The sequence below is a fragment of the Schistocerca americana genome, chromosome 6 (genome assembly GCF_021461395.2).
Source record: "Schistocerca americana isolate TAMUIC-IGC-003095 chromosome 6, iqSchAmer2.1, whole genome shotgun sequence".
In the NCBI taxonomy this organism is placed as follows: domain Eukaryota; kingdom Metazoa; phylum Arthropoda; class Insecta; order Orthoptera; family Acrididae; genus Schistocerca; species Schistocerca americana.
This window is the reverse complement of record NC_060124.1, coordinates 157,370,991-157,383,289: the sequence shown is the minus strand read 5'-3', so window position 1 is coordinate 157,383,289 and position 12,299 is coordinate 157,370,991. Positions and strand designations below refer to the sequence as shown.

The 12,299-nt window shown below is 38.6% G+C and overlaps 2 protein-coding genes across 6 annotated transcripts in view; one reads left to right on the top strand and one right to left on the bottom strand.

Moving 5' to 3' along the window:
- Nucleotides 1-2,424: 2,424 nt before the first annotated feature.
- On the bottom strand, nucleotides 2,425-5,064 carry LOC124619932 (serine hydrolase-like protein). Of its 2 annotated transcripts, XR_006980166.1 has the most exons (3): nucleotides 4,616-5,064; nucleotides 3,543-4,472; nucleotides 3,329-3,462 (listed from the first exon to the last, which is right to left on the bottom strand). XR_006980166.1 is itself a non-coding variant. In XM_047146579.1 (2 exons), the coding sequence occupies exons 1-2, from the start codon at nucleotides 4,710-4,712 to the stop codon at nucleotides 2,630-2,632; spliced, it is 930 nt and encodes a 309-aa protein (XP_047002535.1). In that variant the 5' UTR covers nucleotides 4,713-5,046; the 3' UTR covers nucleotides 2,425-2,629. The 2 variants fall into 2 exon arrangements, 1 of the variants encoding a protein (XP_047002535.1); XM_047146579.1 differs by lacking the exon at nucleotides 3,543-4,472 and having other exon boundaries at nucleotides 2,425-3,462; nucleotides 4,616-5,046.
- Nucleotides 5,065-5,681: 617 nt separating this feature from the next.
- The window catches only part of LOC124619931 (polycomb protein Sfmbt-like), a 297,358-nt gene continuing 290,740 nt past the window's right edge, over nucleotides 5,682-12,299 (top strand). Inside the window, exons 1-2 of one of the 4 annotated variants that reach the window (XM_047146576.1) lie at nucleotides 5,744-5,825; nucleotides 5,907-5,971. In XM_047146576.1, coding sequence (XP_047002532.1) covers nucleotides 5,950-5,971 — 22 coding nt within the window. In that variant the 5' untranslated portion in view covers nucleotides 5,744-5,825; nucleotides 5,907-5,949. Of the gene's footprint in view, nucleotides 5,972-12,299 lie in introns of all 4 variants that reach the window. The other 3 variants (XM_047146574.1, XM_047146575.1, XM_047146577.1) reach the window with 3 other exon arrangements.

The window sequence follows — 12,299 nt, the reverse complement described above, 5'->3', positions numbered from 1 at the left end:
AAATCAGTGAACTTGGCTACTGGAAAAGGTAACGCCTGCACTGTAAACAACAGAATAACCATAAATGGCAAAAGACAGTTTCATGAACTTTTAACACCAAACAAAAACACAAACCCATCTCAACCATCTGGAAACGTTTACAAGCAACCAATTAAAACTAACAAAGAATTTAAATTCTTTGGGGTACAACTAAAAGATAATCTGAAATGGAATGAATACGTTGATCAAGTAAATGACAAAATATGTACTGATAGCTATGCCTTTGCGTACTACAAGCATGTAATAATGAGAAGCGAAGAAAAGATTGTCAAAAATGAGTACTTTGCATACCTATACACACACACACACAAGGTGGAGATGTTATCATTGCTTTGCTTATACATTCTTGTGATCATCAAATTCTTAAAAAGACAATATCAACTGAATGCAGATTAAAGGAAAACAGTGACCTTCACAAACTTTACAATTGAATAAACTCAAATCTGCATGTGTCATATACTAATACACTACTTTGTTTAAAGGGAATGTTCCAGCCTTCAGCTGTTTAATAAGTCCCCCAAAGTATAAACTCTATTGAAGGCAATACATAATTCAGTAAAGCCATGAAGTCTTACATGGCATCACTGTTTTTACTCAATGAGACAGCTCCTAGAGCAGTACATGTCAAATAACGAAACAGAATAGCAACAATATGAATTCGGACAGATTGCTACTCACACATAAATGAGGCAATGAGTGGCAGACAGGCACGTTTAAAAGCAGACTAAGCTATCAAAGTTCTTCATCAGACTTAGGGAAACACACACACATTCATAATGCACAACTCCACACACACAGCCACTGTCACTTCCAGACATAGACACCTGATTGCACTGAATAGTGACAATGGCTTCCACACAGAAGATGCATGATGTGAGATGGAGGAGGGATTGCAAGGTAGAGGTGGTGGAATATGCTGTAGTGCTGTCTGGGGAAGGGGGGAGGGGGGGGGGGGGCAGGGGAGTTAAGAAAACAAAGGATACGCTGCAGGACGAGTTCCCTCCTGTGCAATTCAGAAACGCTGGTGTTGGTGGGAAGAATCCAGATGGCACGGACTGTGAAGCAACTAAAGTCAAGCACACCATGTCTACAGGATGGTCCAGCTGTCTTTTGGCCACTGTTTGGTGATTACCATTCGTGCGAACAAACAGCTTGTTATGGTCATGCCCATGTAAAATGCCACACAGTATTTGCAGCTATGTTGGTAGACCACATGGCTCCTTTCACAAGTAACTTTGATAAGGAAGGAAATGCCAGCGACAGCATAGAAAAGAATAAAGGAAGATTAGACTTTAACATCCCATCGTCAGTGAAGTCATTAGAGGTGGAGCACTAGCTCTGATTACAAAAGAATGTGGAATGAAATCAGCTGCGCACTTTTGGGAAATCACGGAAAACCTAAATCAGGATGGATTGACACAGAATTGAACTGCTGTCCTTCCAGAAGCAAGTCCAATGTGCTAAACACTGTACTACCTTCTTGGGTGACAAGACTGGAGTAGGTGGTAGTGGGAGGACATATAAGACAGCTCTTGCAAGTAGGTATTTTACAGTGACATGAGCCACAGGACAAGGGATTGGGCGCAGTGATGGAATAGGAATAAGCAAGGGCATTGAATAGGCATGAGGGGGGGGGGGGGGCAGTGGCGAAATACCACTTTGGGGAGGATGGATGGTGGAGAGGATTTCAGGGCTTGAAAAAGAGCAGCAGAAAATCTGACAGAGAACGTGATTCAGGTACTCCAGCCAGGGTGGTATTGATTCACAAGGGGAGGGGAGGCATTCATTTGTGGCCGATCAGTGGGTAAGTGAGGTATGCCAGGTGACTGGCAAAGCATGGTGCGGGACATCTATTTCTTGACAGGTGTGGAATATGCACTTTGGAATTCTGAAGCCATAAGAGGACAAAATACGAGCAGTGGAAGATTATCTGTAACTTGCAGAAAGTGTGTCAAGGGACATTTAAGGGAAGCAGCAGTTGGCAAGTTATTGAGTGTGTACATAGAGCATTTCCTAGTAGCAAAACACACCTATTTGTTTTGATATAAAATATCCTTGTTGGATGCTTTTTACACAAAGTCACATGAGGTAATGAACCAGGTAAGTGCAGCCTAACTCAAGATGTTTGAACATTGCTTATGTGACTTGTATACCAGGCAACTCTTTCACTAAATCATTTAACATGTAATCAAGACTGCATGTATTTATGAAATTTTGAAAAGTACATGTGTGAATCCAAAAGAAAGTGAAATGTAAATAAATAGCTGTGTGCCTACCATAGAGCAAATTTTCATTTTTGATCCTATGATGAATCAAGTAAATATGCATTTGCAACAATAGCATGCAGTAAACATTGGGGAAATAAATAAAAAAATCACCAGAATATTAGTTCAGGTACCATTAGTACATCATTTTATTTTACTTGTATTTACATGACACACAGCACTCATTCTGTGACCCAAATACAAATAATATATACAAAATTAAACCATTTCTTGTTTACCTATAGTAATACTGATTTTGAAAATAGATACATATATGAATTATAATATTTTGCTCACAATAGAACAATTCCGAGCATTTACACACATTACAAGGAACTCTTATCTGCAGTAAAAAATTTTGTTACAATTGGTCCCACTATTTCAGGTTGATTATTGTGAACGTCATGATTTCCATCGACAACAATGCAAGTGAAATTTCTTCTTGACCTGAACATTTTCATTTCTCTACTGAATGATTGGCTCAATATTGGCAGTGACTGTGATGCTAACACAATGAGTTGTGGACATCTGATCCGTTGTAAGATATTTACATTTTGCTCAGGACCCCACGGTACCCAAGCAGCAAATTTTAACCGCTGATCGGTTGAGAATCCAACACCATTATTTCTTTTGACAAGTGAGCGCATAATTAGAGTTTTAGCAGCATCGTCAGTTAATTTGCTAATTCTACTCTCTAACATTCTCTGTAATGCTTCCTCAAAACTATAAGCAGGGGGTTGTTTCTTGGCAATTCGGTTCTCCATATTCAATAGTCGGGAAGAACTGACAGGAAATCTATCCATAAAGTCTGAATACACAAATGTAGATATTGCATCCAACATTACAAGTTTGATTATATGTTCTGGCCAGAATGCACTAAAATAAGCACCCAACTGTGCACCATAGCTGTGTCCTAAGAAGTAAAACTGCTTCCACTTAAAAAAATCAACAACCCTCCTAACAGACAATATATAATCCATATAATGCAAGACAAATCCAGATGGAAAATGTGATGAACAACCATGACCAGGTAAATCTATGCAAACTATGTAAAAATGTTTTGGCAAAAAGGGCACAAGGCGATCAAATGTCCCAGCGTTGTCTTGAAGTCCATGCACAGCAAGAAGTGGTATATTGTCTGCGGCTCCCCAAACCTTTGCTGCAATGTAATTTGATATAACTTAATTATTTTTGTGTCTTTACAGCTGAATAACTATTGTCAAGTTAAAATCTGATCACCTTGACTCTATATTCCGGTAAACCAATAGATCATAACAACCACCACATTAGTGTTTTGAATTTACAGTTCACATTGATAGGTATATTGAAACTTTCATAAAGATGACCTAAAGTCCAAAAATAATTGCCGTACTTGAGACGAAACTGTTTTTGGCTTGTGTAAATGTAGATCAGTGTCTCCTTTTAATGTGATGGTTCCAAATCTTACACAGTTTTTCTTAAATAAACGGGTAAAATAAGCAACTGGCAACATTTTAAAATCTTCTCTTTTATCTGAAGAAGTGATGATAAAAAGCTCGCATGTTATTTTATTAAAAATTTGATACAACTGTTTCTCACTTATTACTGGGAATTCTAATGCACTAATTCTACTGTCTATGGACAACATATACATGTTACCAACAGGGTAGACATTTCTTAGTAAAACTGGAAGTAATTCGCTGGACAATTTAGTCTTCCGCAAATTTAAAATATAATCCAGTGCATCAGTCAACGTTGTAAAAGTAATTTCTTTGGGTTGATGCTGCACTTTATAAGCAGATTCAGCAGTTTTTATAAATCGTTGGCTTTGGTCTTTGTTTCGTGTCAAATAGCACACTGGATTCAGCACGACAAGTTTCTCAACAGCTTTAGGAAAATATGCTGCAAAATAAAGACCTAAGAGTCCTCCCATTTCGTGTCCTATAATAGAAAACCTTTCCCATTGAAAGTACTGTTTAATCCTCAGAACAACTGTCAAAAAATCCAGGAAACGATATTGTGTCCCAGGCTCCAAATGTGATGATTTTCCGTGGCCAGGGAGATCAATGCTTACAAAGAAATGTGATTTCAGTGATAATGCGTGCATGAGTCTATCAAATGACGCGCTATTATCCAGTAAGCCATGCAGACATAAAATGGGATGACTGGAAGAATCGCCGCATGTCATCGCTGAAAAAAACAAAGGTCTGATGACATGAAAACGGATTTCTTTTGATGTAAAATTACTGAGGGACGAGCCTACTTATACTACAGTCTACCTTTTTTCCAGGCGGTGATATCTGTACGTACATATAAGTATCTAAATAATTTACCTGCAATTTTGCCCCAAGGAACAGGTATTTCAATTTCAGTAAAAGTTAGTGGGTTCGGATCATTAGGACTGTCATCTGATGTTACTGCCTTTGACATTATGCAGAAAATTCTTCACCATGTACCTTGAACTTCGCACTATTTCTTACGTACAGACAACATATACTGTATGACTTGTATTTGATAACCGCGTATCAAATCGTGCAATACTATCTCTGCGATAAAGCTTACAGAACATATCACTCTACAGATTGTATTGAAAAGGGATGTTTAAATTCGTCACTAAAGCGACATGTCATATTTTTCATCTCTCATAGCTTTTGAAAACTATTACGATCAAAAAATTGCTGATTATAATGTTTTAGAGTCTTCAAAATGATTTTATGGTCATCGAATTTCAAATCGAAAGACCTGCACCACGCGAACGGTCTACCCGACGGGAGGCCCTAGCCACACGACATTTCCATTTATCGTAGCTGTAGTATGTGCAACATTTCAAGAACAAATCTCATCGCTCACCAGCGTTGATTAACATGTGGAACTTTTTGATAATTTTATTACAAATTATGTGTCATAATCAGCTATCAGCCGCTACCGTAAAATTTCATTTGAATGCCTCACATGAGGTGCTTCAGATCCTTCATCTTATTACGAATTTCTAGTGGGCAATGTATGACACAAACGGCGACCATTTACGTAGGTGCCCAGTAAAACATTAATTTAAAGAAATAACTGATAACATTGTTGTAAGAAAATTGATTGTTTTGATGTATTACTGCGAAGACTGAAAGGATTGTTTGTGGATGTAAAAATAAAAATCTTCGCCATATAACACAGCGTCTGACAAAGAATAATAATATTACTAACTGAGAAACATTCTATTAACTCACTGTATATATCGTTTGCGGGCAAGTTCTTAAAAACAAAACAAAATAAATGTTTACTAACTTAGGTCTTTGAGCTGCAGCAGTTTTGTCTTACGATGCGCTGTATGAAAGGAATAACTAGAGTTAATAGTAGAAGGAAAAGTATTTATAAGATAATTTAATATTCTACTTAAATCTTTAACACATGCGTGCAGCGCGCTTAACATCAGTGTTGCAAATTCATAAATTATGTAAACGTTGGTTTGATTAGCAGCGTGTGTTGGGTAGTCTTTGGACTAGAATTTGTGTGTGTTTCGTTTTTCGAAAATTTGACGTGTTAAATGTTGTGAGTTCTTATTGAATACTTAAGTTCCCACGTAATGCAAAAAGAAGAGTAGCCGTAAAATTATTGTCTCGTTCTGTCCAGACCTCTAAATTCGTGTATCATCTAAACCTGGAGTTTCTTTGTCATGGACATGGCGACTCGTGATGGTTAGTAGTTTATTAAAAATATGTATGCTGTTACGTTAAGTGTAGTATAGTTTAGGCTAAAATTGTCCCCATCTTCGTGACTGACTGGGTAATATTGGTGATGGGATAAACAAATATGGTTTGTGTACGAATTCTGCCGATATGTATTGCCGTACGATAAGCGCTCTGCGATAGTGAACTTCTGTTAATTAGTAAATTTGTACAGGAGTATATTTCGTTGTTTGTTATTAGCCTGTTGTTTGCCACTGTCGTCTTTGCTGTCTCATAGTTATGTGACATGGTGCGTCTAGTTATTGGTAATAGTGCGTGCCAAACAAATTCCGCTCAGAGAAACACCTTCACGCTGAAAGTAAGCAATATATTATCCCCGTATTTTAGGGCTTTTTTCGTTAGCTTACTAAAATTGGCAAACGACATTGGAACGCATTTTATACCGATTTCTTAGCGTCAATATACCGTCGTGGAACGGCATGCTTGATTACCTGGGTGTATTGTAAGGTTTTCTGGATTTCCGCGTAAATGACGACTATTACGCGGTAACTGCGTTCTTGTTGATAGCTTATGTACACGTAGATTTTGTTGCCTTCTTATACAGTTTCTGAATAAAGTACGTAACAGAATGCAAGGTTACACTAATGGGCCTACATGGCAGCGGAAATGAAGTGTCGCAAACCACAACTTAATCTCCCGCAGTCGAACAAAAGAAGGCAATTCATAAATGGCGTATCTGAATCATAGCCCATTAATATGTAACTCTAGCATAACATTGTGAAATAAAAACTGCCTAAAATTTAAATCTATTTTCACTGTGCAGCAGAGATCAATTTGCTATAAGCATTTGGTCATTTTTGATGTTTTCAGTGGTGTGACACCCATGCAAATATAACAGCTATCTAATGTGGAGATACATTCACTCTACTGAGATTGTAAATTATTTTAGTTTCACAAGTATAGCAATTCACAGTAAGGAACTTCATATTTATGAATTTATTTATGCAGTTTCTAATTGTATGCTGCATTATTATGTTTTTCCACTGGTTTAATTTTGGGTGTACTATCACGCTCTTCCCACTACTCATTATTTCTTCCCTAAATTTGCACCAGCCATGGTTCTGCTATAATTTTTTTTTCTCTCTGTTTGCCACATGATAACACAGTTTTTATTTTCAGATATAATTACTTTAGACATATGTGCGTTACATATTTCAACTGTAGGGAGGGGGTTTGTGGTATCAGTCATCTTCAGATCAGTATGACGAGCAGTAAATGTATTGTCTGCACGAATTAAGTTTACACTCGGTGCTGTGACTGATGGGAGCTACTGTAAAGACGTTTCCCATGTACGGTCCTTCGCATCACCTACCACTCTGAGTGTCAACGTAGTTTGCTTGGGCAGTATGCACATGAGAACCATGCATTGGGTGTATTAGTGACGTGCATGACCGTAAGCAAAAGTCAAGACTTATTTTGGAAGGAAATAAGTTTCTGGTAGGGATCTGCAGTAATAATGAATATGATTAATAACATTGTGTAGGCCTCGATCTCTTCAGTTTTTTTTGATCATGTAATGAACTTAGACTATACCATCATTAGATCATGATGTAGAGCTTACGAACTGTAGTTAATTGTAAGTGTACAGTCAGTCCTATGCGGAAACAAGTTGTCAGCTGGCCAAAGTAAGTAAATTTAAATGAACTTGTGCTATTAGGGTTATTGCAAATTTTTGTGGTAGGCACACCAATAAATTAGCTTAAGATGCCCATTTTCATTGATGCTCTTGTGTAGCAGCATATTTTGGAGTAGACCCTAATTCGTGATTAGGGGAACAAGTATTCATTGCACAAATGTGTGTGTAAGCAAAGGCAATGTGCATAGCTACAATACTATGAGAAAGTGTGATCTTCACTATTCTGGGTTATGGCTAACTTTGACACAGAAAGGGGTGAATTGTGCTGCCCAGATAACAATAGCATATTTTGTAATTCGTCATGTGACTTATTTATTTGTAATAATGAACCATTTACTTTGCCATTGGTGGGGAGACTTGCATGCCTCAGCGATACAGATAACTGTACTATAGGTGCAACCACAACAGGGGGTATATGTTGAGAGGCCAGACAAATGTGTGGTTCCTGAAAAAGGGGCAACAGTCTGGATGATTGATTGAACAGGCTTGTAACATCAACCTAAACAGCATGACTGTGCTGGTACTGCGAACCGCTGAAAGCAAGGGGAAACTGCACCTGTAATTTTTCTCAAGGGCTTGCAGCGTTACAGTATGGTTAAATGATGATGGCGTCTTCTTAGGTAAAATGGTCCCCCATTCAGTTCTCCGGATGGGGACTACTCAGGGTGATGTCATTATCAGGAGAAACAAAACTGGCGTTGCACGCTCCGGAGTGTAGAATGTCAGATCCCTTAATCGGACAGGTAGGTTGGAAAATTTAAAAAGGGAAATGAATAGGTTGAAGTTAGTGGGAATTAGTGAAGTTTGGTGGCAGGTGGAACAGGGCTTCTGGTCAGATAAATACAGGATTATAAATATAAAATCAAATGAGGGTAATGCATGAGTAGGTTTAATAATGAATAAAAAAAAATAGGAATGTGGATAAGCTACTACAAACAGCATAGTGAATGCCATATTGTAGCCAAGATAGACACGAAGCCCACACTTGCACAAAAGTACAAGTTTATGTGTAGATTAGCTACACAGATGATGAAGAAATTGAAGGTAACGTCTGATGAGTTAAAAGAATTCAGTCATATAGTGAAACTCCGTCCGAACAGGCCTCGGAAAAGCCCAACGGTACCGACGGGCCACCATATCATACTCAGCCACAGGCATCACTGAATGTGAATAGGGAGGGGCATGTGGTCAGCATATCGCTCTCCCATCCATATGTCAGTTTACAAGACCAGAGCCGCTACTTCTCAATCAAGTAGCTCCTCAGTTTGCTTCACAAGGGCTGAGTGCACCCCAGTTACCAACAGCGCTCGACAGAGCAGATGGTCACCCTTCCAAGTGCTAGCCCAACACGACAGTGCTTAACTTCGGTGATCTGACAGGAAATGGTGTTACCACTGCAGCAAGGCCGGTGGCATTAATGTAGTGAAGGGAGACGAAAATTTTATAGTTATGGGGGACTGGAATTAAGTACGTGAATATGGACTGAGGGTAAGGAATGAAAGAGGAAGCTGCCTGGTAGAATTTTGCACAGAGCATAACTTCGTCATTGCTAACACTTGGTTTAAGAATCATGAAAGAAGGTTGTATACATGGAAGAGGCCCGGAGACACCAAAAGATTTCAGCTTGGTTATATAATGGTAAGACAGAGATTTAGGAACCAGATTTTAAATTGTGAAGCATTTCCAGGTGTAGATGCGGACTCTGACCACAATTTATTGGTTATGAACTGTAGATTAAAACTAAAGAAACTACAAAAAGATACGAATTTAAGAAGATGGGACCTGGGTAAACTGAAAGAAGCAGAGGTTGTAGAGAGTGTCAGAGGTAACATTAGGGAACAGTTCACAAGAACAGGGGTAAGGAATATGCTGGAAGAAGAATGGGTAACTTTGAGATGTGAAATATTGAAGGCAGCAGAGGATCAAGTAGGTAAAAAGACGAGGACTAGTAGAAGTCCTCGGGTAACAGAAGAGAGATTGAATTTAATTGATGAAAGGAGAAAATACAAAAATGCAGTAAATGAAATAGGCAAAAGGGAATATTGACATCTCAGAAATGAGGTAGCAAGGAAGTGCTAAATTGCTAAGTAGGAATGGCTAAAGGACAAATGTAATAATGAACCATTACAGATGTAAAGACATAGAAGCAAATGTCACTAGGAGTAAGATAAGAGGATCATTCAGTAACTAAAGAGACAAATTGGTCTGGAGAAAAAAAGTTTATTTTTACAAAACAATACTTTTTCTACTTTTCAACATAATCCCCTCGGACATTTATGCACTTGTTCCAATGTGCTACAAGCTTTTTCATTCCGGCTGCAAAGAAATCTTTATCTTGATGTTTGAACCAATTTCCCACAAACTTTTTCACGTCTTCGTTGTCCTGGAACCTTTTTCCATGTAATGTCTCCTTCAGTTCACCAGACAAATGGAAATCACTAGGTGCTAAATCAGGACTGTAAGGGGGATGAGGCAGTACTTCCCAGCCCATTTTGTCAGTGGTTGCACGGGTTAGTTGAGCTGTATGAGGATGTGTGTTGTCTTGCTGTAGAATTACACCTCTCCTCTGAGATCCACGACATCTCTCTCTCATGGCAGGCTTCACCATGTTTAAAAGCAAATGCGAGTAGTATTGGCTGTTCATTGTTCACTGCTCTTTGAGATAATCACAAAAAAACTGGATCTTGAGCATCCTAAAACACTGCTGATGCTTGGGTTTTGATTTTTTTCTTGACAGGGAGTTGGTGTGCTTTCCCTCCATGCTTTCTCTTTTTGATTGTGGCTCATAATAGTGAACCCAAGTTTCATCACAAGTTAAAATTTTGTTGAGGAAGTGCTCACCTTCTCTTTCATAACGTTCCGTTAGCTCTGTGCACACTCTCAACCTTGTTTCCTTGTGTTGCTGCGTGAACTCCTTTGGGACCCATCTTGCACATGTTTTGCGGTACTTCAGCTTCTTACAAATAATGTTATGAACTGTACCAGTACTAACTTGAACCATATCAACTATAATTTCTACAGTCACACAGTGGTCGACACAAATAATGTCATCAGTTGGACTTTCAAATGAGGGAGTTGAAACTGCAACTGGTTGGCCAGAATGGTTCTTGTCAGTCACTGGACCGCGACCATTTTTGAACTGCTCTACCCACTTGTAAAAATTTGCACGATTCATACAACCTTCACAATAAACTTTACACATTCTACAGTATACAGTTCCTCGTTTTCATCAAGTAAAAAACAAGTAACAGAATGTTGTTCAACTAATGTGCATGTCTCATGCAGACTCGCCATCTTGAAATGTATTTTTGAGGTTATAAACAAAACAATGTTGATACGTCAGTTGATCAGGGCTCATCCCAGCGATGCCAACTTAAAGCAATAAAAGTACCTAACTTTCCCTGCTAACAGTTTTTTCCCCTGACCAATTTGTCTCTTTAATTATTGAATGACCCTTGTACATGTTGCCTATAGGGAAATTAAAAGACCTTTGGAGAAAAGAGAACCACCTGTATGAAAATCGAGAGCACAGTTGTAAATCCAGTCCTAAGCAAAGAAGGGAAATCAGGAAGGCAGAGGAGTATATGGAGGGTCTATGCAAGACTGATATACTTGAGGGCAGCATTATGGAAATGTAACAGGACGTCAACGAAGATGAGATGGGAGATATGATCCTACGCGAAGAATTTGACAGAGCATGAAAACACCTAAGTTGAAAAAAGGCCCTGGGAATTGACAATATTCTGTTAGAGCTACTGGTAGGCTTGGGAGAGCCAGCCGTGACAAAACTGTTCCACTGGTGAGCAAGATGTATGAGACAGGTGAAATACCCTCAGACTTCTAAAAGAATATAATAATTTCAATTTCAAAGAAAGCAGGTGCTGTGAAAATTACTGAACTATCAGTTTAATAAGTCTCGGCTGCAAAATACTAACATGAATCCCTTAAAGAAGAATGGAAAAACTGATAGAGGCTGACCTTGGGGAAGATCAGTTTGGATTCTGGAGAAATGTAGGAACATGCAAGGCCATAATGGCCCTACTGCTTATCTTAGAAGATAGGTTAAGAAAAGGTAAACATATATTTATAGCATTTGTAGACAGCTTTTGACAGTGTTTACTGGAATGCTCACTCTCAAATTCTAAAGGTGGCAGGGGTAAAATACAGGGAGCAAAAGGCTATTTTCAATTTGTACAGAAACCAGGTGGGAGTCATGTGTTGAGGGGCATGAAAGGGAAGTGGTGGTTGAGAAGGGTGTGAAACGGGGTTGTAGCCTATCTCTGATGTTATTTAATATTGAACAAGCAGTAAATGATACAGAAGAAAAATTTGGAGTAGGAATTAAAATCCAGGGAGAAGAAATAAAAACATTGTGATCTACCTATGACATTGTAATCTTGTCAGAGAGTAAAGGACACGGAAGGGCAGTTGAATGGAATGGATAGTGCCTTGAAAGGAGCATATAAGATGAACATCAACAAAAGCAAAATGAGGATAATGGAATGTAGTCGAATTAAGTCGGGTGATGCTGCGGGAATTATATTAGGAAATGAGACACTTAAATTAGTAGATGAGTTTTGCTCTTTGGACAGCAAAATAACTGATGATGGTCGAAGTAGAGAGGATATAAAACGTAGACTG